Below are 27899 nucleotides of genomic sequence, written 5' to 3' on the forward strand. Positions count from 1 at the left end.
TTAGTTGTGAAGTTAAAATTTAATAATGGAACTCTTCAATGTCAAAGTTTAATAATCCCTCTGCTGGTGGTCAGAGTTTTCTCCCTGCAGCCTCAACCTTAGAACTATGATGAACCCCAAACCTTCTGAGAATGTTCAATGAATTGCTTCAAAGTTTCATATTTCAGAATTTCAGGATAAAGGACTTCTCTTGGCTTTTCAGGGCACGAGTGATATATTGTTAATCATTAGCCCTGACACAGCACTGGTATAAAAACAAAACAAAATAGTAATATCAGCGTTAAGGGCTTAGGTAGCAAAAAACAAATGAATTAAGTGAATTTGAATGATGCTTTTATTTGAAGATCTTCAAAGAAGGTTGGTCCCCTTCCAGATGATTTTTGCTTCCATTTCTTTAATTAAAAATGTCTGTTGTGTGCTGGCGGCCCAGGGTATTGTGGGAGGCTGAACTAAGGCAGAGATGGCACTTAGAGACTCTCATCAGAGAGGGGGTCACAGAAGGGGAATGCATAAAATTAAAATGACCCATTAAAATGACACTCAGCAAATGTACATTGGATTGAATTAATGTCTGAGGTGGTAAAGTTCTCAGAGGGCAGGCAAGAGGGCAAAATTCTCAATGACTTGATGTTCTGAGGCCCGTGGTCAGTGGGTTCCAGCAAAGGACTGGTTCTAGCCTGTCTCCCGGCAGGCCTCAGTTCTATCAGCATGTGGGAATACTTGGCCATTCTGTAACTGCAGCAGTAGCCCACGCTATGGGGACTCGGGGCTTCCAGTTCAGGAAAGGGTCACGCAGAGTGCCTTTCCTTCAAAGGGAAGAGAGGTTGCTGGGGATGTAAATCATTTAATTAAAAATTTAACTTATTCTTTGACAGTTTCATGCGCATAGTGTGTTTTGCTCGCACCCCCTTTCTTCCTCTCTTAACCCCTGCTACGCCCCGGAACCTTCTCAGCACATCCTTCCTACTCACTAAGTAGAACTTTCCTGGGGGACAGAGATGGAGATGGAAGGAGGCAGGACACAGGTAGAGACCTTGCTTGCTGATACCTTGCAGCCCTATGGGAAGTCCTCACATACATGAAGCTTGAGAGCCACTGGTCTGGGCAAATCCTGCCACTTCACACATGGAAGTCCCACACTTCAGAGACCAAGCCTGGAATCACCCTGTATCATAACACTCCGTCCTATCATTTCTCACAATTTCACTGAAATAACAAGACCCAGTCACTTTCTATAACTTGAGCAGATTCCAAACGTCTCATCTTATTACAGCTTCTGGATTAATTCGCTTGCTGTGCCATGGGTGAAAACTTTCTCTCTAAGGCAGAGAGACTAAGACCATGCTAGAACGACACCAAGAGGCTTGGGAAAGGAATGCTTTACAGGGAGGGACACTGGCAAGTAGTGTCAACAAATGCGGCTCCTGGTTAGAAAAGGGTTTAAGAAACGAGCCAGTTGTGAAGGCGGCAGCTGAAAACAGCAATCTTGGAAACTGGTCCGATGATCTGAGGACTGTGAAGTTTGCGGTTCTGGCAGCTACAATTGCCTGAGAACTGCAGGCTACAGGAAGTGTAGCTCAGGAGGCAGTAAGAACAGAAACAGCCCCAGAGGTGACCCTCCACGGAAGCCTGGGAGCAGAAGAGGGTGTAGTTTGAAGGGTAAAACAGAACGGAAAAACAGTGTTTGGGGCAGACCTGGACAGCTAGGAATAACCAAGGGTCTGCTTCCTCTTTTCCTCTCTCCCTCCCTTCCCCAGATGGTCCTAGAAGAGGGATCAAGGAAGTATGCTCAGAAAGTACAAGTGCCCTCTGGCGGCCCAATTAGCACTATAATCTCATACACCTAGGACGCGTCAGGAAAGGAGGTAGCTAAATTAATTCTGGGCTTTAATCTGTTTCTAAGATATGGGTTTCAAGGCATTAAGAGCCACAGTCCAGGTTCTGATGGAGGACCAGCACACCCATCTATAACTTAGCTGTGACTACAGCTTTAAAGTCACCCACTGGATTTCCAAGTAGAAGCCTGCATCAGATCACTGAGCATGCAGAGTCAGCCCCCCTGACAGAAACAAGTGGATCAGTGAGTAGTCAGGATTCTCTGCAGTCCAAGTTCACAGACCTGTTCTGGGTCAACCCAGCACATGGGGGAAACTCAGGGGTCCTTTTTTTAAAAAAATTTTTTTTGTTTCTTTTTTTTTTTTTTTTTTTTTTTTTTTTTTTTTTTTTTGTTTTTTTTGAGACTGAGTCCCCCTGTAGCCCCAGCTGTCCTGGAACTCACTATGTAGACCAGGCTGGCCTTGAACTCACAGAGATCCGCCTGCCTCTGCCTCCCAAGTGCTGGGATTAAAGGCGTGTGCCATCACACCCGGCCAAAAAAATATTTTAAAAAAGGATTTATTTATTTCTATTGTATGTGTATTAGTATTTTCCTGCCATGTATGTATGTGCACCATGTACATGCAATGCCCATGGAGGCCAGAAGATGGCATTAGATCCCCGGTGGGTGCTGGGAACTGAACCCTGGTCTTCTGCAAGAGCAGCCAGTGCTCTTGATCCCTGACCCAGGTCAGGGGACTTATTTCAATGACCACAGCTAGGGACTTCCTAGGCATGGCTTAAAAACACCAGAAGGACTCTGAAGAGTTGTTTAAGAAAGATTCTTAAAGATCAAATGATTCAGTAGATGCCAAGTTCTGGGGCTGTAACCAACTGACAAAGATCAGCCAATAAACACTGTTGTGTCATTTCATGACTGCATTCTCGAATTTAATGATTTTCACTAATCCACAGGAATAGAAAGTATCAGAGGAAAAGATTTTTCTTTCTTTGTTAACCTTAAGTTTTTTGGAAGATAAAAACAAGACGACCAGAAAGCATGTGAAATATCTAAGCTAAAAAGCCCAGGCTAGACAGGATTCCCTCCACAGCAGCCCGCTAGCTTGGCACAGCTTGTTTCTTTGGATGTTATGAGGTTGTAACTCTTCTTTTAGATGTAGTAAATAAGTTTCCTTCTTATTTATTGATTTACTTATTTGTGTTTTTTGAGGTAGGGTGTAGCTATGTAGCCCAGGGTAATTTCGAACTCATGTTCCTCCTGCCTCAGCTCTCCAAATACTGGGATTACAGCCATATATCACCATTTCGAGTTTGAAGAATTAATTTTTAAAAACAGCAATTGAGCCATTTCTTTAAAATATTTTTTCATTCTAAATATTTTTAAAATTGTTTTTGATTTATTTTTATTTTATGTATATGAGTGTTATGCCCATATGTATGTAAATGCACCTGTGTTGTGCAGTACCCACGGAGGACAGAAGAGGGTGTCAGATCCCCTGGAACTGGAGTTATAGACAGTTGTTAGCTGTCATGTGGGTGCTGGGATTCGAACCCAAGTCATCTGCAAGAACAGCCAGTGCTCTTAACTGCTGAATCATCTCTCCAGCCCTTTAAATCTTTTTCAATTACTTTGTACGTGTGTGTGTGTGTGTGTGTGTGTGTGTGTACATGCATGTGTGCCATGGCACATGTATGGAGGTCAAAGGACAACTCTGGAAGTTAGCTCTCTCCTTCTACCATGTGGGTCCCAGGGATCAAACTCAAGTTTGATCTGCTGAGCCATCTTTCCAGTCCCAAGCTATTTGTTGATGTGGAACATAGACCTGTTTCCAGGAAGACCATGGCAGAGGGAGTAGCAAAACCAGGTAAACAGAAGGCGGGGATTCTGCTTCATAAACCCATTTCTTTATCTTCAGGACAGAAAGGCAAAAATAATTTACGCGGTTTCTGTGACCTTGAATATGGGTATCTGCTTTCATCTTGGGTACTTCAGATAGGGGATCCAAGAATAATGTCATCGGCTGGGCGTGGTGGCACAGGCCTTTACTCCCAGCACTCGGGAGACAGAGGCATGTGGATCTCTGCGCGTTCAAGGTCTACACCGTGAGTTCCAGGCCAGCTGGGGCTATAGGAAGACCCTAGCTCAAAAAGACCCGCCCCCCCCAAAAAATGTCATCGAATTTGTAGGGCTTTTCTGATTAAATAAGGACCAAGAAAATCCCAGTATTCAACCAGCGGAGTTGCGATTGCTTATAAGTGTGAATCAGAGAGGCTGAAGAGAGGAGAGCTGGCCTTACAGGCCAGCGGTTACAGAGCTAAAGGCAATGCTTCTTTGGAAAATACATAGGAACCACCTATACATATTACATTTTTGAATACATACACAATATAAATGCAAATGTACTGATACATGCTAAATGGGTGAAATTTAAAATACTGCCACATTTGGTTATATATATGTTTTTATATAAACATTGAGATTCAAGTAAAATGTGTGTAGTTTTGAGGAAATTGCAAGTTAATGGAAAATGAGAAGCTTGCGAGCTGCTTAATAAGTTCCAGTGACGTTAATAAGAAAACAATCTTGGAAGTGATATTCGGGGAGCGCTACATGTGGAGAATATGTGATTAATGGGTTTCCAGCACAAGCTGACTCGAAGTGTGGAGTGTCATGTGAGTGTAATCCTAATGCTATTCCCAAGAGGCAGCCCTCCTAATTTAAACCTGCTATGCTGCAAAATGCTTTTAATTTTCTCTTTTTACAATAATACCAGAGCTAATGAGAGTGATATTTGCAGTCCAACCACAAGTCCAGTTTTCAGAGTAGAGCTCATTAATTCACTGTAAAACACACTTGGTTTCTGATTTCTTCCTCTTTCCTGGGTTGGTCTTTGACTTCCTCTAGTAAAAGTTTTGTTCCATGCATAAATTATGGATGCTTATACTGCAGAAACTTTAGAGCGAATTAGAGAGACTAATTCACCTAGGGATTCTGTTGTATTCTTATTTAAAGCTATAAACTTTAATACCTGACTTGAAGAAGGTTTGCCTCACAGGGTTGGTGGGGTTAACCAAGAGCAAGAACAGTGCGTCCTCTTATACTTTAAAAGGGAAATAAATTAGACTCGGCATGTGGCTTGTGATTTCTATTTAATTTAGACTCATGGGGGGGCGGGGCATCTGAAGGCCAATGCAGACATATTTGTACATCAGTATCTTGCAACTTGTATGGCTACAACTCTTGGGAATGAGGGAAAACTAAAAAGTACAGCAAGCAAGGCACAGCTGTGAGTCCTTCATGGGACCTGGTGGCTGCCAGCCAAGGAACCTGGGCAATAACACACCACAGATAATGATGGTGTCCACACTAACTACCTTCAGTTCATTCCCATTTTAGAATGTTGTTTTTCTTTCTTTTGGACAGGCCAGGCTGGCCTTGAACTCTGGATCCTCCTACCCCCACCTCTGTGGTGCAAGGATTATAGGAGTGCCTGGTGCCATTAAATATCGAACTGCGATTAAATATCGAACTATATTTTGTACTGAGCATACTATATAATCAACACTACCTGGCTCCATCAAAGCATTTAAAAATTCTGTCAAAAAAAAATCTAAACTCTAGAACCTCATTTCTGAAATAACTCACATGAAACTACTCTTTGCAAGCGTGGGGCAACCTGATGTCTAAATGGCTTTTATTGTGCCATTAAAATTCACAGAAGCAAACATAAAAAGAATTTCTCTTCTGACTTAAGTGTACACAGGCAATTCTGAAGACAATTTATCTGCTCTGACTTTAGAGAGCCTGACCTCTTCTTATCAAACATACCAAATAAACATCTTCAATAAATAAATTTGTTTGAATTACAAGGTGGTTTCTCAAGAAGATATACTGTTTGATTTTCGCCATGAAACTTGAAAATCAACTCTCTATTTCAGGGGTTCTTTGTGGCCAGGCTGGTTTGTTTTGTTGCTCTTTAACAGCAGACTCAGGTCTGGGATGGAGCTCAGTGACAGAGGGCTTGCCTAGCATGCCTGAGGCCTGGGCTCTGCTTCTGTCAATGAGGAATAAAGAACAGGCTGGTGTTTGACTGTATTAATAATTTATGGTCATGGGGTCCATCTCAAAGCCTTGGGCAGGTTAGGCCAGCCCTCCATCTCTGTGAGGTACCCCCTAGACCCTGTATCAAATGCTTCATATTACATCATTTCCCGTCTGTCACTTTCTCCTCTGTGTAATCAGATCATGTCTAGTTTGTACAAGCTAGACCTTAGGTAGAGTCCCTGTTACAGTTTTTTTTTTAAACTTAAAAATTATTTATTTATTTATTTATTTTATTTTATTTTATTTTATGTGTATATGTGTATTGCCTGCATATAGGGAAGTGCTCCCGTGTCGTGAAATGCCCATGGACGTCAGAAGAGGCTATTGAATCCCCTGGGACTGGAGTTATGGACAGTTGTTAGCTGCCTTGTGGGTGCTGGGATTTGAACTCGGGTCTTCTGCAAGAACAACCGGTGTTCTTAACTGCTGAGCCATCTCTCCAGCCTCCTGTTACAGTTTTTATATTGTTTGACTCAATGCTTTTTACATAATGAGCATTTGATGCTCATATTCCAAATAAGAAAATAAATCAGTAAAATTTGCCAGAAAATTAGCACTGTGCAAGGGAAAGGCCCCAAGCAGGTTACTCAAGGTAACATCTGCCAACAGTAGATACTTTGCAATGTTGTATGATTTAAATGATACAATGTAGATACTTAATGTTGTTTTCAATCAGCCATGCTACCCAGGGACCAAGCACAGTGAGCCTGACTTGGACACATTGGTTTTCATGTTTCATTGAATATTTAAAATATTATTTTATTTGTATATAATTCTAAGTGCATTTCTCAACCTTTTAATTAATTATCTGTGGTAGAACTTGATATATTATGAAAACAACTAAATATATAAGGATAGGAGGTCAAGCTCTGGTATATGAAACCATGTGTTCTTTTTTAAAAATATTTTATTTTATGTGTTATTTTTATGTGTATGCGTGTATTGCCTGCATGTAGGTAAGTGCACCCGTGTCGTGCAATGCCCACAGAGGACAGAAGAGGCTGTCGGATCCCCTGGAACTGGAGTTATGGATAGTTGTTAGCTGCCATGTGGGTGCTGGGATTCAAACCTGGGTCCTCTGCAAGAACAGTGTTCTTAACTGCTGAGCCATCTCTCCAGCCCATGTGTTCTTCTGAAACATTTTAGTTGCATTCTAATTAAACTGTCTTTTATTTATTTTTTTTTTTTTGGTCATTTTGAGACAGGGTCTCCCTGTAGCCCCAGCTGTCCTGGATTCACTATGTAGAAGAGGCTGGCCTCGAACTCACAGAGATCCGCCCGCCTCTGCCTCCTGAGTGCTGGAATTAAAGGCATGCGCCACCACGCCTGGCTTCAAGCTGTCTTTTAAGAACACTTCACTCTCAAGTGTTCTGTTTTATACACAATAATGAGATGGTCCTTTCCCTTAGTGTCTCTGATGTTTATGATTTTAACTATGAACAGGATAATCTGTAGGTAACTTATTTCCAATACCCTGACTTTATTTCTTTAGGGGCGCAACACTTCATTTGAACCTTAAAAATATTCCTTGATTTTCACTTTTTGTAATTTTTTTTTTGGTAGAAATTTTTTAAAAACTCAGAACCATGAACATGCTCTAACTGGTTCTTTCTGATTGTGGTAGTGGCTATCAGCCTGTGCTCTGGGAGAAAACCATAGGCTTTGGGTGTAGCTTGCTTCTAGAAGAAACAGTGACTAAAGTGGTAATGGTCTACACCTGCTGGGAAATCTTGGGCTTTGCAAGACTATCAGGTTAATACACTTTGTACATTGTAAATCCTCAAACAGGAGGATTATGAGGTGGCTTTGCAATTTATTTGGCCAAGGACTCATTTGCTAATGAAATTTTAGAGCTCCACTGGGAAGCACTGGTCTACCCTGGGCCACTTCTATCTGCTGCACTTTCTGAACACTGCTTCTGTTTTCTAAAATAAGGATTTCACTCTCTCCCTGCAGGGAAGCTATGACAGTTTGCTTTGGGCAATGTACTTGGGCCCAGAGGCTTTTCCTGAGTGCCCTGAGACTCTAGGTATGAAATGAGTCCTTGCTGGGATAGACTCAATGCTGGGACTTTGCTACATTAAGTATGGGTTCTCAGAAGCAATTTATTTTTCTAGTTTATGATTTTGTTAATGGTAGCTAAAGCTTCTGTGTGAACAAACTTTACTTAAGAACATTCTGTTAGGTACACCCTCCCACTCATAGGTCATTAAAGAGCCTCAGAACTTGGTTCGGAAAGGGTGATGCTCCTTCTTAGGTTGCCCAGCACTGTGGGTATGCACAGTCAGACAGGCAGACATGCCAGAATTCATTCTGAGCCTCCGAAGCGGCATCTAAGTCCCCCACCCCCACCTGGCTCCAGTTCATCTGCTTGCATGAACTGCTTGAATCTCCCAGCTCCATGGGAAACTTGGTTTTCTTTCTTCATGTCTGTAACATGGGAGCCTAGATTCTTTTCCTCAAATACTCTCATTGCACTGCTCACTTCTGGTACAAGCCTCCTACCCTGCTCCTGAAGTCCTGCCCACAGAGGCTCCTCCTCCTGCAAGCCCTCTGCTCTGCTCCGCCTGCGCCCTGGCTCCCCCTGTGGGGCTGAAAGGAGCTCTGGCCATTGGGCGAGGAGACTTATCTCTTCCCTTCACGTCCCCAGGTCTCCATGGTTTCAGCTCCCCCTGCCCTGCACTAGCTCCTTGTGGTAGCATCTTAGCCTTTCCTGTTGTCTGGGGGCGGCCATCATCTCTTCCCTTCCTTTTCTCAATCTCTTGGTGTTCCTAATGGCTCTACAGCACCTGCTAGCACATCACAGCATCAAGTCCTCCGTGTTCTAAGGCACCCCGACACATTCATCTTGTGTCCTTAGCTATGTGCCCCTTTAAAGGCATGAGATTTCCCTCTCACTGATTATTGGTGCTGAAGTTTGAACACGAAGGCTCGTATGTTGGGGGCTTGGTTGGCAGCTGGTGGGCGGGAAGTGATGGATCCTGGAGGCTCTGACCTGCTTAGTGGATTCTTTTGTACACAGAGTCATACTGTGATGGCTTAGGAAGTCATGGGGACAGGATGGTGGAGATGTCGGTGGAAGCAGGCAGAGGGGCCAGTGATTCTGACGTTGTGTTCCTCCCTCCTTCTTCCTGCCTCCCTCACCTTCTTTTAGACATGAGCTGAACCACCTGCTCTAACTGCATGCTCTCTGCAACAGTGTTTCTGCCTCAGCATGCAGAAACATGGAGCCAAGGGACCTTGGCCAGAAACACTGGAAACAAAAGAAATCCTTCCTCCCTGAAGTTATTTCCTCAGGCATTTTGTCACAGTGCTGGAGAAGTCTGATAACACAATGACACATCTAATGCCATCCCCATTTAATGAGAATGTAGTGGATCATGTGGATAAGTGGTTACTGGTTATGGGGCAGGGCAGTGAAGTCTGAGGACACAATTTCATGATTTTGGGCAGAATATAGATCTCTGAGCCTCCAAAACTAAAATAGTAGCAAGAAATATCAAACACCAGCTAACTGCTAATAATCCAGGTAGTTGCTGGTAGGATTAGTTGTTGACTGGGTTTTTGAACTGTGTGACTTACAGAGCTATGGTTTTTAAGATTAGCAGAGAGAGAGAGAGAGAAAGAGAGAGAGAGACAAAGAGAGAGAGATATCTGGTTTGTCTTATTGCCACCTAGACTATCTTATTTTGGTATCTTAGATATACAAGCATGACCAGGAGTCCATATTGCTATTTCCAAATCCCTCAAAATGACCATCACAGGTGTTAGAGACTGTATTTCTCTTCAATTGGGCATTACGTTGATATGCCTTGTGTTGGAAAAATCTGTTTGGTATCTTGTAAATTGCCTATTAACTAATTCTGCATAAATTATTTATTTTCTCTTCTGCCAAAGTTAGGTTTGTGAGGGCCAGCTGCCCTGAGAGAGCAGAAGTTGGTGTGCTCAGAAGCAAGCGCTGGGCTGTGACTGAACTGCACTGTAATATTTGCCACAATTTACTCATATTTTCAACAAAATACAGTTAGTAGATTTTTCTGTGCTCAACTACATTTAGAATTGTAGCATATAACAAGTTAGGTTGGATTTTTTTTTTCAAGTAGAAAGAACATTAGAAGAAACTATGATGTTAAAGTAACAAAATTGCCATTTGGATAGTGGCTGTGTACTGACAAACACACACAGCCCAATGGGATAATTTTTTAGGTCCATGTGTTTTCACCCCACCCCGCTCTATATCTGCTTTTACACTGCAGGGTTGCCTCCTACCGTGGCGCTGTCACACACTGCTTTAGAGGAGACTACCATCGTGAGCCATTCGAATGCACTCACCCACTGCAGCATGTCTGTGCTAGGAGAACACATGGTAGAATCCAGAAAACGTATGCAGATGTGTTTTAATGAGCATCACCCCTTCACATACACATTGCCATGTAATTCAAACAACACTCCAATAATCCCAGAGCAGAAGGGAGTGGGAGTAATAAGAATCATGGGAGCTGAGAGATGGCTCAGTTGGTGAAGTCCTTGCTGCCAAGCCTGAAGACCTGATTTCAGGTCTAGCACCCATGTAAAAGCTGGAGGTGGTCATATGCCTGTAACCTTAGTTTTTGGGAGAAGGCAGGAAGAGTCCTGGGGTAAGCTTTGTTTAACTGTCTAGTAGAGTGACTCCTTTCTGAGTATATGTACAGCTGCATGTTTGAGAACGTTTCTCCATCAGACATTTTATGAAGTCACCTTATGTATAGTTTACCTTATGTTCTGGACAGAATAGACAGAGGGAACCATGCATTACACAGCCCCTAGACAGAAGTGGAAGTATGACTTGCCCTCCATCTCACCTGGAGTCACACAGGCACCCCATCAGGTACTCAGTGATTCTTTTTTGTTTTTATTTCTATGTATTTATTTTTTTGGTCTTTTTGAGACAGGGTCTCCCTGTAGCCCTAGCTAGCCTGGAACTCACTATGTAGACCAGGCTGGCCTTGAACTCACAGAGATCTGCATGCCTCTGCCTCCTGAGTGCTGGGATTAAAGGCGTGCGCCACCACGCCTGGTTCTTTTTAAAAATATTATTAATTTTATTTTATGAGTATGAATATATTGCCTCCATGCATGTAAGTGCACTCGTGTCATATAATACCCTCGGAGGTCAGAAGAAGGTGTCGGATCTCCTGAAACTGGAGTTACAGACAGTTGTTAGCTACCATATGGGTGCTGGGATTCGAACCTGGGTCCTCTGCAAGAGCAGCCAGTGCTCCTAACCACCGAACCAGCTCTCCAGCCCCAGGCACTCAATTATTCTTACTTTTAGTTTGTAACTATTCATGGGTTCATGTGTATGTAGACTTTTTATCACCAGGAAAATTCCATTCAATCCAACCATATGCAGAAGGCTGCTGTGTGCTGGGGGTGTGTCGGGTGCTCAGGGAAAGGTTTCAGAGTTGAGGTTTAATAAGCAGAACACTGAGATAGACTGTCCTTGTGGTTAAGAGGCTTATTAGAAGTTATTAAAACCTTAGACAGAGAGACAGCAGCATGGTGGGGGTCTCTGAGACCTCAGACCACACAGCAAAGTGTGTGTGGGGTTCTTTCTTAGACATTTTAGAGGAGGGAGAGGGTCTACACCACATGACTGATGGGTAGTACAGTCCACAGCATATGCTTGCAGCCAGACTGTTTCTAATTCCTAGCTGGCAGGGCTAGGGAGGGGCCTGTTAGTTCGGGGCCTGCATACAGAATGTAGAAAAAACAACTTACTTTAGTTCTAGAACCAAATCACTTTAGTTTTAGGAACTGCCAGTGTCCAACTAAAATGGAGGAGCTTTACCATGGCCGTGGCTAACGCTTCAAACATGGGGTCCATCAGAGGGAATGATGTCTGACTTGACACTTTAGAACAACAGTAGCAAACAGGAAATGTGAGAGGAGCCGGCCGTCGGCAATGAATTCAAGTACTTTAGGCTGCGTGTCTGCACACACGTTTTGGGGGCTGGCAGCAGCCTGCCTGCTCTGTGCATCTTACCTGAAGGATCTTATCCCCGGGCTGTAGTAGGTTGGATGCTGGCCCATCAGGCTGAACCCTAGTAACAAAGATACCCTATAAGTCAGAAGTAACAGAGGTTAGGAGGTTATCACCAACAACTAGGTGTACTTAAAAACATTTTCATTCATATACAAAACAGTGAAAACAGACTCACAAAATGGAAAAAAAAATCTCAGTTTATATATGCAAACTTTTAAAAGTATTAACAGTATTTTAAGTAGACCAGTACTCTGCAAAGCCAAGTTTAAGAAAAGCCACACGCAATACAAAGATGATTTTGTTTTTACGAAGTGCAATTGCAATATATACATTGACCTCATGGTCATTAACAGAAAATTTTCAATTTGAACTGACTTTTATGTAAATTCTGAATCTGCCAGAACTAGTCATGTAGTCCTGTAATCCCAGTATTCGAAAGGCTGAGGCAGGTGGATCTCAAGTTAGAGGCCTGCCGGGGCAACTTAGTGAGACCCTGTCTTAAAATAAAAAGTAAAAAGAGAGCTGGTAATACAGGCCAGATGTAGAGTTCTGGCCTACTACTACTTCATGCAAAGCCTTGGGTTCAATCCCCATAACCATAAGTAAATAAGTAAGTAAATAATAAATAAATAAATAAATAAATAAATAGATAAATAAAAGCAGAATTTGTAAGTTAGTCTATATTAAAATACTACCTATCTGACAAATTACAAATTCTCTGTTTACCTTAAAAGTTTTACTGAGAATTTTAGTATATGTATATAAACAAATCAAACATAACAATAATATGACATACATTTAAAATAAATTATATGTCTACATAATCACAGATGCCCTAGATTAATTTAGCTCATTAAAACATTGACTTAATATTTTCGTTGTTCATTCTTTGAGACAATACCTTGCACTGTACCTAGGCCAACCTGGACCTCACTTTGTAGTGCAGGCTGCCCTCAAACTCATAGCAATCCTCCTGCTCCAGCTCCCAAGAGCTGAGATTACAGTCCTGAGCTGCCATGCCTGTCAAGTTAAGTTTTTGACCATGTATATAAAGCAAATGTTTCTGGTGCCTACCACATGCTAGGCCTTGACTGCAGGTGATAAGACACGGAATGTGGTTTCTGATCCCAGCGTGCTCAGAACCTAGTGGGAAAGACGTCCAGAAGACCCGGCCACTCTAAAGTGATGCAGTGGGCACTAGGGAGATGCTGTGCCAGCTTATGCTCGGTGTGTGTGGACTTCCTAGACATGGAGGATCCCACTAGTGAAATGATAAGGGAAACATGGCAGGCTCCCATACAGATAAGGAGAGGCCACACCTCACAATGCCAGAATATCTGCTACACAGGGAAAACTGAAAGTTGTTATGGAGTGACCAGACCTCAATGGGAGGGTGGGGTGGAGGTTGGGAGTATGGCAAAGGATCCGGCCAAAGTAGTTCAGGGTCAGTTCCATGATCAGTTTTAGGGGCTACTGAAGGATTTTAGGTATTATGATCACAACATTTTAATTGATACCTAAAGGATGAGCTGATGAAAGGATGAACACAGTGTGGTACAACATGTCTATCTGTAGAACATGGTCAGTCCACACAGTGTGGCCTATCCACATAGCATGGTCAGTCTATACAGTGTGGTCTATCCACATAGCATGGTCAAATAACACAGCATGGTCTAGCCAAACAACATGATCAATCAGCATAGCATGGTCTATCCATATAACATGTTCTATCGACATCACATGATCAATCCAAAGAGCATGGTCTATACATATAGCATGACCAATCAATCAACATAGCATGGTCTATCCACACAGCATGGTCTAGCTACAGTATGGTCAATCCACACAGCATGATCAATCAATCTACACAGCATGATCAATCCACACAGCATGGTCTATCCACATAGCACAGTTGATCCACAGAGCATGGCCTATCCACAAAGCATGGTCCTAGCTACAGTATGGTCAATCCACACAACATGGTCTATCCACAGAGCACGGTTGATCCACAGAGTATGGCCTATCCATTAAAGCATGGTCAGTCCACCCAACATAATCAATCAATCTACACAGTATGGTCTATCCACAGCATGCTCAATCAATTCACCCAGCATGATCTAGGCACACAGCATGGTCTATCTAATATATTTAAAAAAGAAATCTAAATCAAATTATTTTTACTTGTGTTTTAATTTAGCATTTCAGATCTTTATGAAAGTAAATTCTTAATGATGCTGAGTAGCTTTTGTTTTTCTAATTTGAATACTTTAAAATTAAAGATAATTATTACAGACAGAAAATTCCATATCTTTTAGCATACTAACTAGATTCCTAGAACTTATCTTAAGCAAAAAACTGGCCAAATATGAAATATCCACATACCAATACGATCATAATATTACTTGTAATAACAAAATAATAGATTACAGCTAAATGTCTAACAATGGGTTACTAGTGCAGAAATCATGGTGAATCCATAGAGTGGAATGTTACTTGTTCTAGATGGCTGATAGAAGCACATGGATGTTTAGTGAGCCAGCAGGTTGAACACATTGAGGCTGATACTGTCTGTACTGAAATGTGTTGCGTGTGCATTTGAGGGGGGAGATTCAGAAGACTGTCTCCTAAACACTGGGTGGTGAGACTGGGGTTGTGGGACATAATTTTTTCCATTTTTCTATATTGATTATGTATACTTAACAGCATCAAGAAAACAAGTTGCAGAAGACCCAGGTTCGAATCCCAACACCCATATGGCAGCTAACAACTGTCCATAACTCTAGTCCCAGGGGATCTGACAGCCTCTTCTGACCTCTGTGGGCATTGCATGACATGGGTGCACTTACCTACATGCAGGCAATACACGCATACACATAAAAAAAAATCCAGAGCCAGAGAGAACACTAATGCCTCTCTCAACTCTCACCAGCGAAGCTTCCCCATGCAACAGAGGGTGATGCACAGAGAAGGCCACAAGTAGACAAAGTGCAGAGAATAAGAGACTGCAGAGTGCTTGACCCTGCATAGGGCTCCTATTTAAATGTCATCCACCCATGGCTCAGGGACCACTGTGGAAGTGGGGGTGGGAAGACTGTAATGGGCGGATTGGTGCGTGATTATAAGGAAACAGAGTTTTCCTTGGGGACCTTGCTCATATGAACTTACAGCAATGGTGACAGCATGTACAAGACCCATGCTGACTCAATCAGACAAAAACCCAGCATAGAACTGGGGAAACAGGCAGCAGGCCCCAACCTTAGCCAAAGAACTGTTAGTAGCTGACTCCCTCACCCAGCACTGGGTGAGGGAGAGTTGATATTCTTTAAGGGAATGATGCTACATAGGCTGACTAGACTCCAGTGGATGAGCTTGCACCAAAGGTCATCTTAGTACACAAACTTGACTCACTAGGCTTTAACATATATGACAGAATACATGAAATCTGGTGGTGGTGGGGCTATAGGGGTGTGCAGGTAGGGAAGGTGCTCTACATATTGTATGGAATGCACAAAATTCAATAAAAATACATTGAGAAAAAAAAATTAGAGCCAGTATGGTGGCACACACCTGCTACCCCAGATCTTGGGAGGCTGAGGGAGAAGATTTCAAATTTGAGGCCAGGTCTCATCACTTAGTGAGGCCCTGTCTTTAAATAAACCGCATTAAAACATGCTTTGGGTATTGTTCAGTGGTAAAGCTCTTGCCGAGTGTGTTCAGTTTCCAGTGCCGTCAATCATTAACCGCAGAGACTCTCACCTGTGACTCCAGCACTCTGAAGTCTGAGGAAGGAGGGTGGCTGTGAGTCTAAGGTCACCATGAGCTACATATTGAGTCCCAGGCCAGCCTGGGCTACAGTGTGAGACCATGTCTCAAAAGCAAGCAAACAAATTAAAAAAAAAAAAAAAAAAGCCAAACCAAACCAAACCAAGAAATCAGTTTTGCCCACTTTAGCTATAAAATGAAAAACTGAGATTGAAACTAGTTGTTTGAAAGACTGAACGTGGCTCAGTGTCGACCTCCCTGGGCACTGCATGGTACTGGCACTATGTGATAATAAACAGAGACCCTGCAGTCCTTTCCACCTCTGATGCACGACTCACGACTCGAATGCACCATCCACCCACCGACTGTGGCTGATTGCATTCAGCCCCCAGGGACACTCCCCTCTTCACCTCCAGGCTCTCTGTAGGACAGGCAGAATGACAGCATCACCCCAAACAAGCTGCTACTTCTCTGGGTGCTAAGGTAAAGTTTCGACTTTTCTTTCATCCTGGCATGAACGATTGCCACTCAGTCAATCCTGATTGCCTTTCTTCAGCTCACTGTGCAGGGCAGTTTAATAAAGTTTGCATGAATCAAAGCCATAGGGGCTAAATTACACCTTCACGTCCACAATGCTGGCATCTGACTGCTCAGAACAAAGAGGTGGTAGGTTTACTCTCACTGGCCACGTGACCCTGCAGGGCTCCACTGCTGTTCTGAGGACTTGCTCTGAGATGGACTTTTATGGAGGCTGAGCCTACTAAGAGTTTCTTTCTTTATTTTTCCCAAAGCTTTATTATTTCTTTCCCATCAATAAACATCATAAACAGGAAGCTACCACTGCTAGTGTTTCCTTTCTCTTTCTTTTGCCTGTTACCAGCACACGGTCACACCAAGGGAATCAGGCAGCTGCAAGGGTGACTTTGTATCTTTTTGAGACAGGGTTTCCTTGTAGCCCCAGCTGGCCTAGAACTCACTATGTAGAACAGGCTGGCCTCCAACTCACAGAGATCTGTCTGCCTCTGCCAACTTTGTATCTTTTAAAAACTTGTTTATTTTTATGTGTACGAGTGTTTTGCCTGCATGTATGTAAGTGTACCATGTGTGTGCAATGCCTGTGGAGGACATAAGAAGGCATGGATTCCCTGGAACTGGAGTTATGGGCTGTTGTTAGCTGCCATGTAGGTGCTGGGAACCAAACCTGGGTTCTTTGCAAGAGCAGCTGGTGTTTTTAACTGCTGAGCAATCTCTCCAGCCCCAAGGGTGACTTTTGATAACAAGCTGAAGAATACTTTGTCACTGGTGACAGAATTTGGTTAGGAATCATCAGGCTTTCGTATTAAAAAAATTAGATTAATGACTTTCTTTCTGATGAAAAGGTATCCCCTAAGTTTTTGGAACAATAGGAAGCCATTTGGTATGCACCAAAGAACCAAAGTGCAGCACCTTAGCAACCTACAGCTCTGCTGGTAGAATCTAAAAGGTGTTCAGCTCCTTCTGACATGGGTAGAGTGCTAAGTGGGTGGCAAGCTGCCAAGTGGAACTACAGCCAAACGTCTTATCCAGGGAAGGGCGCCCCTAGCATCTCTCACTGAGACAGCGTTTGTGGTGCTTTGGCACCACAGGCTCACGTGCATGAATACTTGGTTCCCAACGGATCATGCTGTTTGTGGAGGTTTAGGCGATAAGGCCTTGAAAGAGGAAGTGTGTATGTGGAGGCTCTGAGCGTGCACAGCTTGGCCCCACTTTTTACTTTCTCTCTGTTGCTTGTGTGTGCTCAAACTCACCGTTTTCTGCTCTGCCCACCTCCCGCCATTCCTCTCCCACATTCGGGAGTCTCCTTCTGGAAGCGTAAGCCAGATAATCCCTCCCTTGTAAGCGTTGTCTTGGTCATGGTGTTTTATCACAGCAACAGAAAGTAATACAATGTGCAGTTGGGTTTTCACTGTGGCTATAACAAATTACCACAGAGTTAATGGCTGAAAACATCACCAAGTTTATTATCTCACAATGCTAGAATTCCAACCGCTCTGTCATCGGGCTAAAACAAGGACACCGGCAGAACCGCATGCTTCGAATGACTGTGTGGAGAATTCATTTTCCTGTCTTTTCTAGAACAGCTGCTAGGAATGTGCACATTCCTGGCTGATGGTGTCCTCTTTCTATCTTCAAAGCCGGCACACAGCACCACTGTGGCCACTTCTGTTGCCATTTCTCCCCCTCACCACAGCCAGGGAAGGTTTCCCACCTCTAAAGGACCATTTGGATAATCTAGGGTAATTTCATCTCAAGGGACACACAGGGTCCCCTTTGAAATGTAATGTGACATAATCACAGAATCTGGGAATTACAATGTGACCACACTTGGGGACCACTTTTTCTGTCTGGCATACTGTAGCAAAACCTCTCTGGAGTTAGCCTTCTGGGTCTACCGTTTATAAACTGGTGATCATGGGAAAGTTCATTTTTGGAGACACAATGCTTTTTCATTAGTAAATGGTTATAAAATGGCACATAATCAAGTAGCTGCATTAAGTGAGCAGACAGAATGTTTGAAACAGCAGATGCCATCCAACAGAGGATCAATAATGGTTGCTATAGTTTTTAGAAGGTCTGAAAGAGGAGCTACATTCCAGCACCTTTATCTAACAAAACCTGAACTGAGCGCCTTCCCAGATTTATTGGCCAGAGCGATTCCCCTCAGTGGAACAAGGGCCAGCATTTGTCATCTTTCCTTCAATTCTCTTGGGTAAAAGGATTAGCTTTCCTTGCTTTGGAAAGAATTACAGGAGGGCTCCTCCAGCCTCATCTGTGGTTTCCCAGTGGTGGGTCAGGGTGACAGTGGCTCTAATCACTGGCCACCCTCCATAGAGGACCTGGGTTTCATCTGGAGATCCTCCATGACTTCCAGGGGTTTCTCTGTTGGTTGCTTCAAGTCAGAACCATCAGTCCTTCAAATGGTTGGCAGAGTCTGTTCTAGTTTATGGCTCATTTGTGGTTAGGCATAATGGTTTACTCAGTGTCACCTGTAGATGTTGTCTCACAGCAGAGCAACCTTGTGGGTGCTGAGGAGTTCTTTCCAAAGACTAAATCCTCATTTTCCACAGATACCAACATTGGGGTGTACATGACATTGACTTGGACCCCATGGATTTATGCATCAGAACCCCCTGTAGATTTTCACCATTGCTAATTCAGAGAGGCTGACTGGCTGCTCCACACGGCATGGCCCGTGTCACCTTATGTTCTGTCCCATTTTCAAACTTGTCTATATGCAGGTTCTTCAAGAAGCGTCTATAACGAATGGCCTCATAAAAACGTCTGTTTTCCACAAGTACTTTTGAAAAAGGCTAGGCTGAGACTCTCACAGTGTTAAGACCTGCCTTGTCTTACAGGTTACCTGGCCTCTGCCCCATGGACAGAAAGTAAAGGGCTCAGGAAGTCAGGTCTGTTACAAGGCCAGCATTTTACACTCGAACTTTAGAGGAGAAAGAAACTTTATATTTTTTTTAATGATGAGGGTGAATGGCTGTGACAGTCACAGTTATTGCAAATGTAGACACCAAAATAGAACATGTCTTAAGGGACCTGCAGTTCAATGTATAAAATATGTTTTACTTCCAAATTCCAAAAAGTATTAGCTCTAGTTTTGCTTAGAAAATGGTTTCTAGGAAGGCCTATACCTTAAGTAAAAATTATATGCTATTACAGTTTAGAACATATTATGTATTTTAGAATAGTGGTTCACACATTCCTATAATTGTGAGAGTTCTAAGAAGGTTTCTAGCGGAAACATGAAAACAGCAAAAAGAGGCAGACACCCATAATGTTTCAGGGCCGCTGCTTTCTTCCCAGAGAAATGGTAAATATTCATTTTCCTTCACAAAGCGGCTACGTTATTTACTTACATTGTGGCTTACAGAAGCAACATTGGGTAAACCCAGTCTCTATGGGTATCTGTGATGATTAGAACTGATATATCAAGGATAAAGGTATTGACAATATTGTGTGCTGATGAGTTCTTTCAAGTTTATTTGATATGTGTCAAGTTTTAGGCATTGTACAAGTTACAAACCTAGTAAGAGAAGAGTTTACATGCAGCAAGAAAAGAGATTTATCCCATGGCCATTAGAAACTAAGGACAGAGGAATCTGGAGACCTAGGATCAGCATTTCCAACTGGTGAGCTCCATCTAGAGATGAGCGAGTGGGGAAGGAAGGAAAGGGAAAGAAAGAGGGTCACCGGAGGCTGAAGATGATACTTCAGTGCTAGCCCGAAACTTATTTGCAGAATAGAGAAGTTTAAAATCTACAAAAGATTGTGATGGGGGTCCGTGAGATGGATTAGCAGGTAAGGGTGCTTGCCACTAAGCCCGAAAACCTGAGTTTGATCCCTGAGACCCACATGTAGAAAGGAGAGAACTAACTCCTGAAAGATATCCTCTGACATCTTTCACATGCATGCCATGCATGACTGTGCTGTGTGTGCATAGACACGCACGTAATAAATAAATGCATGTAATAATAACAATATGAAAGAATGTGATGGTTAATCTTCATTGTAAAGTTGACTGGATTGAGAATCACCTAGGAGACACTTCCCTGGAAATGTCGGTGAGGATATTTACAGAGAGGTTTAATTGAGGAGGTAGATCCACCCTGCCTGTGAGTGGCACATCCCACAGGCTGAGGGCCCAGACTGGGTTAAAGGGAAAAGCAAAGGCAGTCAGTTGGGTGTGGCATTCACTTTTCTTTATTCCCAGCTCCAGATGCAGTGTGACCTGGAGCCTCACGTCCACTGCTGTTCATCCCCTGCCACGCTGGACTGTAAGCCAGAGTAGATAGAGCCTTCCTTCCTTAAGTTGCTGTTATTGGGGATTTTGTCACAGCAATGAGAAAAATCACTAATGTAAAGATGATCAGAAAGGAGAAATACTCTGGAGACCTAGGAAATTTGAGGTAGATACAAATGTAAATTCTACAACTGACCAATGTCTTTAAAAAATATTACAAGAATCTATGCATTGAAGTTTAAAGGAATTTCAAATCCCGTATCATCATTTTTAATAAAGTGTTAAAATGGAAACCATTTTCTTGCATTTGTTAAAAATATTAATAATGCATTTGAGCAACAGGAAGCCTGATGGCACTCAGACACTGACTATAGGGTTACAAACACCTTAATTGCAATACAATGGAACAGAATAGCCAAGGAGAAAACACACATCGCTTGGTCTTTGGAGTTGTCTTTTTTTTTTTTCATCCTAAAAACTTTTTAGTAACCAAAAATACCCTCAAGATACAGGTTTTCTGACTTATTAGGAGCACCCCAAAAGAAGCAATGTATTCTTTTCTATGAGGCTGCTTTCAGAAATGACAGACTGACATACTAGAATATTCTTTATAGCTTTAAGATGATATCTTCACAGACTCTTGTCATTTGAGTAATTAGAGTGTAAGAGCTAAAACTGTGCTTGGTTTTGGTTGGTGTATAGTTAGTATTTTTAATTTTACTGGTTGCTCCAGCAATCCCATTACTATCTCATGACTAATCATCTGACAGGGACCAAAAAGGATAATTTCACCCTATTTATTTCTTGGTGAAATGTTTAAGCTTAAAGGTAGGTTTTTTTTTGTTGTTGTTGTTTTTACTTCACTGTGGTATTTTGTTTTAAAAACCAATGATGGTCTCCTGTACTTTCTGGCTTTCTAGATCTCTGGCATTGTAGGGCAAAGAGGAACCAGCTTTCACTTTATGAGTCCTGCACACCTGGAGTTTAATGTAAGATGTGGGCAGTGGTGGAAGGCTTGGACTGGTTGGCTTTGCATGGGTTATTGATTCTTTCTGAGCCTCTAAAGCACTGCAGAAACGTCTCAAAATAGAAACTAGTAGAAACAGGATCTAATTGGAGGTGACTGGATTCTCTTGGTTAGGTATTCCTAAAGTAGTGGGGCACGCAGGCTTCTACTTCCTGCCCTGAGCTCCCTCAAAGCCCCCGGTGTGTTATTTTTGGACACTATGTATCATTTCAAAATAGGTTTAACATTGCTTTATTTAATGGCTAACACACTGTATAATAGAACCATTCTAGAAATATTTCTTAGAGGTGACACTGAAATCAGGAGGTTAAAATGTCTCGGGGAATGTTCAGCGGGCATTGCAGCTGAGGATTCCTGACAAGCTGCTGTGAAAAGCGGCTCTCGACAGAGTGGTACCCTGAGGTTCTTCTTCACGCTTTCACATCCAGTCCCTGTATCTCTGTATTTGCTCTTTTTGAGATAGAGTCTCCTACGTCCTAGCTGTCCTCAAACTTGCTATGTAGCTAAGGATGACTTTGAACTTCTGATCCTCCTGCCTCCACCTCCTGAATGCTGGGGTTACAGGTGTGCCCCACCACGCCACGTTTATATAGTGCTGGAGATGGAATCCAGGGCTTTGTGTATGCTAAGCAAACATGGTACCAATGGAATCACACCCTCAGCTCTTTATTATATGAAATTTTATAGAGGTAGTATGTTTACGTACTATGTGTGCAATTTTTAAAAAGATATAGTCTAAAGAAAAAAGAGCTTTCTACATATGAGGGACTGACAATTTGTTTTCTGAAGGGCAGTCGTGGCAGGCGTATTGCCCTGGCAGTCATAAACCAAGCGATGCATCTCACACCCAACAGAACCCACAGAAGCCTCCTTGGTGAAAATGCTTCTTCAGACTTTTTTGTCCCATTGACCGCTCTCCCTTATGGCTCAAAGACGGGCACTTTCAGGGCATCAAAATCAACCATTTGACAATTTTACACACTTCATGCAAAACCAAGTCATCTGTCTTTCTTGCCATAAAGGAATAAGCACTTTTCAGTGCAGTGGTTTGAATGTGAAATGTTCCCCATGGGTTCATGTGTTTGAACACTTGGTCCCCAGATGATGGTGCTGTTTTGAGAGGTTAGGGAGTTGGGCATGGTGGTGCATGCCTGTAATCCCAGCACTTGGGAGGCAGAAGCAGGCAGATTTCTGTGAGTCCAAGGTTAGCTTGGCTATGTAGCAAGTTCCAGGCCAGCCAGGGGTACAAAACAAGACCCTGTCTCAAAAAAAAAAAAAGAAAAGACAAAAAAGGGAAGTTTTGGAAACTTTAGGAGGTGGAGCCTTGCTGGAGGAAATGAGTCACTGTGGGTAGGCCTTGGGATTTTCTAGCCTGGCCCTACTTCCTGTTCATTCTGTTTCCTGAGTGCCATGCAACAAGCCCAGCTGGCTTACTGTTGCCGCCTTCCTCGCCATGGTGGATTATATCCTCCTGGTACTGTAAGCAAAAACATAAATAAACAAAGAAGCCCTTCGTTCCTTAACTTGCTTGGTCAGGGTATTTTATCACAGCAACAGGAACAATAATTAAGACTCCAAGTCTAGGCAGGCCACTAAATTAGTCATTTTCAGTCCAGGTAGATCCATTCTTTGACCACTCAAGAGGAAGAGTATGCAATTTCTGCATATAAATAGAGACCCCAATAGACAAAAGAGGCAAATGGAAAATTAGGATATGACTTCCCTTTACCCACTTTAATATTTAGTCCAACTCTGAAATGAATTGCTTATTAATATCCTCAGGGGTTAAATGACAGCAGTAAGAATCCAGCTTATGTATGGTGATGGGTTTAATTACACTTTTAAGTAGTGAATACAGTTCTTTATACCAGTTACTAAGAATATGTATTTGTATATTCATTATGGCAAAAAATAATAGACCGCTGTATATGTGTATGCAATTTGGCATCTTGTGATTATTTCTGCTTAAGTTAATTTTGGATTTATCTTTAAATTATATATACATAATTGTATGTAAATATGCAATATATATGTAAAATTTAAAAAATAATCTATTAGTCTAACTTAACAGCATAGTTTTAGGAATTTACGTTGAAGTGGTTTTAGTTTTCTCAGGGAAAAAAAGGGCACAAAAAATGTGATGTTCCTAAGAGCTTTTTGTTTGTTTTGAGAATCCCTCAATTTATATATATATATTTATTTATTTTAGTTGAGAGAGGCGAGAGAGACACACACACACTGTGGGCATGTGTATAGCATGGTATGTACATGGAAGTCAGAGGACAATTTATAGGCATTTGTTATCTCCTTCCACTATGTGGATTTAAAAATTTTTTTAAAAATTATGTGTGTAGGAGAAGGAGCGAAGGTGGTGGAATAAGACGTGCCCCGGGTGGCGGGCCTGGGGTCCGCGGCGCCGGCTCTGAGAGGCTGAGTGCGTGAGGTGGAGCGTGTGAGGAATCTTAGCACACAGGATGAATATTTTCGTGACCTTAGGTGCTTCTCAAAATTCTAAACTCAGGACTTGGCAAATTGAACAGAGAGAGGCCCTGAGGCTGCAGCTGTCCGCTAAGACTTCTTCAGGAAGGAAAAGCTGGCTGGGGTCCTCTGCTGCGGTTTGCTTATTTGGGAAGAAATCATTTTGTAAATGAGGATGATTCATTTGAAATGGGGCTAATGCGAGAAGGTCAGAAGTCCAAGGTGCAGCTCTATTCATCTCAATACACCCTTTTCTGTGAAGTCACTCGTAGCACGTGAGACTTTGGTTTTCCACGTGGCTGTGGTTGGAAGAAAAGAGGTATTTGCAGTCTTTCTAGTAAGAAGAGGTGATGGACCCTGTAGTATAACTTGCCTTCTCCTTGGGACGTAGAGTAGTGCAGAAAAATTAACACTTTCCATATAAATCCTTTCTTTTGAGAAAAAGAAGCAAAAATGTCTTATGTAGCATCATCTGACTCTGGCATTTTTACATTATGTAATAATATTTTTATAAAAGCATATATAACTTCCTTTAACCCAAGATGGATACTTGGGCATTTATTTTTCTAGGTGATTGATGTAATGTTAAGCTGAAGTTCTGGGACTCAGGTAACTTTCCCCAGTTGGAACTGAACTTTCTCATCAAAGAATGGGCCTCAGAAGCAATGTTCCTAATCCTATGGTTGGGTTATTATAGATTAGAAAAATTTAAAAGAAATTCAGGATCTCAACAAAACCTCACATAAGAAAAGCATTTCCAATAAGAAGTGTGGATCTTGTATTGGGTCACTGTAAGATTTAAAAGAAATTCATAGCCGGGTATGGTTGGCACACACCTTTAATCCCAGCACTTGAGAAGCAGAGGCAGGCAGATCTCTGTGAGTTCAAGGCCAGCCTGGTCTACATAGTGAGTTCCAGGACAGTTGGGGCTACAGGGAGACCCTGTAGCAAAAATACAAAAAAAAAAAAGAAAAGAAAAAAGAAAGAAAAAGAAATTCAGGGCCTGAAACAAACCTAAAGAATGCTAGTTCCAATAAGAAATAATTTATCTTCATTTTTCCCTTAAACAGTTACACTGTATGATGAACAGTCTATAGTGGAGATCTGTCCTTGCTTCCAAATCAGCAGGGGTCCATTATTTGAGACTTCGGGTGTTTACATCAGAGGGAAGCATTTATTCACAATTATTTGTAAGTAGAAAAAGAATCTGAAGCTTGCCGGATGAAATTAGGAACAGGCAGTGTTTGATTTCTGTTTTCTGGAATGGTTGCCCAGAGCTGTAAGGTACTGCGATGCTAGGGACATAAGGCAGATTTACCAAAAATTGAGTCAGAAATGGTCAAAATAGGGACTGTGGAGCATTCTGAAGATCAGTCAGGTTGGGAACATTTGAATTCAAACTAAAAAACCTTTTTATAAAAAGCATGGTGTTAGTAAAATAACCTTTTAATGAGGGCACTTAGTGATAAAGTAGAGAAATAACCAGTTAAAGGTAACCTAATTATTGTGCTTGATGGCATGCACCTGTAATTCCAGCACTTGGGTGGCTGAGGCAGGAGAATGCCTGGTTTACGGAGGAGACCCTATCTTAAAACAAAAATGTAACCTAAATTTTTCTGTTTGCGTATTCCCAGCCACTTCCTTCTATTTTCATTTAGAAGCAGTGAAGCCCATTGGTGGCTGAGAGCACAGTACAGATGTATCATCCACCTTTCCCTTGTCCTTGGGCAACTTTTTCGGGTAGAATTATTGGGCAGTGGCTGTCAGCACCAGTGAAACCAGCTCTGGCCCACTTGAACAGGTGTCAGACCCACCTTCTCCAGATGCTTCAGATTTTTAGCTTAATGTTGAAACTGTTCAATGCTCTTTTCAAAGTTGTTCGTGTATCACACACAGTTGACACCTAATGGCATTTACCAGCATGGGTATATCCCAGGTGTAGTTGCGTAGTATGTGGTACATTTCCATTTCTAGTTTTACTTTGGCTTTCTTAATAACAAAGGCTCTAGTTGGAGAACTGTGCCTCTGTAGTTATGCCTCTTTCCTTCTCCATGTAAGCTAGCAGTTTTTCTTTTGAAAAATGCCTGATTTCCATATATATATATATATATATATATATATATATTTTAATATTTGTGGACAAACGTTACAAGTTGTTTAAGAACAACAAAATCACCAATGTCTTCCATTTTGAGATGTGTATAGTTTTGTAAGCATTAGTGCTTGGTAGCATATTGTAGTGTCACGTTAGGGACTAGGTTAGTACATGAACTTAGTATAACTTTAAACTTCAGAATGAATTACTGATTATAACCAATAATGTAAAAACAGTGGAAAATCTAGACCTTTCCTTTTTTCATACATGAATCTGTGATATTCTGTCTGCAGATAGAGGATAAAAGCCAAACAACTCATTTCTGAACAGAAATGTGGGTTCACATAGAGAAACATTGTGTGTGAGGATGTTAGCTTTCCACAAGGTAGCTACAAATAGCTGCCTTTGCGCTTTTCAAACTTCAGAGTGACGCCTCATTTCATGGGTCTCCATTTCTCATAGTTTAAGGTGAGCTTGTTCTTATACTATCTTTATATTTTCTTGGGTTCATTTTCCTTATTTTTATGTCCAGAAATTATTTCACATTTTGCATGTCTGAGATTGTTTCAGCTAATCTTCAATCTGCTGCCCACTTATAGTTCCTGTTTGCAGCATGTGTTAATTGAGGAACATTGCTGGTAGTTTGGAGTATCTATGGTATAGGCTCTTCCTGTTGCCAAGTCTAAATTGAAGGTTGATGAGATTGCAGATTTTTTCATGAGGATTGGTAACATAGCTTGACGGACCCTGCTTAGGGTGCTGTGGAATAATTGGACTCTGCACTGGCAATTATCAGACAACTTTCACTTTTTTCTACATTCCTTAAGGAAATAAAAATAGTTGTTTCAGCTGGGCATGGTGTCTCACACCTTTAATCCCAGCACTCAGAAGGCAGAGGTAGGTGGATCTCTGTGAGTTCCAGGCCAGCCTGGTCTCCATAGAGAATCCAGGACAGCTGGGGCTACAAGGAGACCCTGTCTCAAAAAGACCGAAAAAAAAAAAAAATAGTTGTTTCACCAGGGTGTGGTGGCGCACGCCTTTAATCCCAGCAAAAAATAATAGTTGTTTCGTACTGAAAAGGACAAGCTTTTTGCAAAAGGGAATTCCTACCTCTAAAAGCTGCTCAGAAAACTTGGAAGTAGTAGTTTTCTGGAGTTTTTTTTTTTTTTTTTAAATTAGAGTTCTACCCGGCATGGTGGCGTGCCTGTGATCCTAGCATTTGGGAAGGAGAAGCAGGAGGGCAGGAGTTCAAGGTCATTCTCTGCTACATAGTGAGTTGGAGGTTAGCCTGGGCTACGTGAGACCCTGTCTTAAAAAAAATAATTCTTCTAAGGAAGGAAGGAAGGAGAGAGTCTAGAATTTAGTATGATAGGAAATGTGAAACCGTTTTTAATGTGGCATATCTTTACAAACAAGGTAGATTCATTCTAGTATTAGCTATCCAGGGACCCAGGTATAGATTCTCATCGTATATTTAAAGTAGTTGTACTCAGCTCAAGTAGTTTAGTACCTGGGAGGATCTGTTTCTGAAAAGCATTTAAATTTAAGAAAAGAAGAAACTTGAAAAGGCAATGCATATAAAATAGCACAGTATATAGGAAAAGATATTTCCTATTGCAAAAAAGCCATAAAATGAACTAATACTATTTAAGAGGTAGAATTTTAGTAGCAATAACCATTTTGCATGTATAGTATATGTTAGGGTTCCAAATAGCAGCAGTTTCCCCCCTCCCCAACAGGGACCTCACCTTGACCTTTGGAGTCAAGGGAAACAAACTG

General features: G+C 42.0%; 1 protein-coding gene across 9 annotated transcripts in view; it reads right to left on the reverse strand.

The window, feature by feature from the left end:
• The window catches only part of Lrrc7 (leucine rich repeat containing 7), a 432681-nt gene that overhangs the window by 4771 nt on the left and 400011 nt on the right, over positions 1 to 27899 (reverse strand). For 7 of the 9 annotated variants that reach the window (XM_008846094.1, XM_029569851.1, XM_008846095.1 and 4 more), the window contains one exon: positions 11967 to 12041. In XM_008846094.1, the coding sequence (XP_008844316.1) occupies positions 11967 to 12041 (75 nt within the window). Of the gene's footprint in view, positions 1 to 11954; positions 12042 to 27899 lie in introns of those variants that run through there. The other 2 variants (XM_008846098.2, XM_029569850.1) reach the window with 2 other exon arrangements.

Source organism: Nannospalax galili, unplaced genomic scaffold, assembly GCF_000622305.1.
Source record: "Nannospalax galili isolate Female #2095 unplaced genomic scaffold, S.galili_v1.0 scaffold442, whole genome shotgun sequence".
NCBI lineage: Eukaryota > Metazoa > Chordata > Mammalia > Rodentia > Spalacidae > Nannospalax > Nannospalax galili.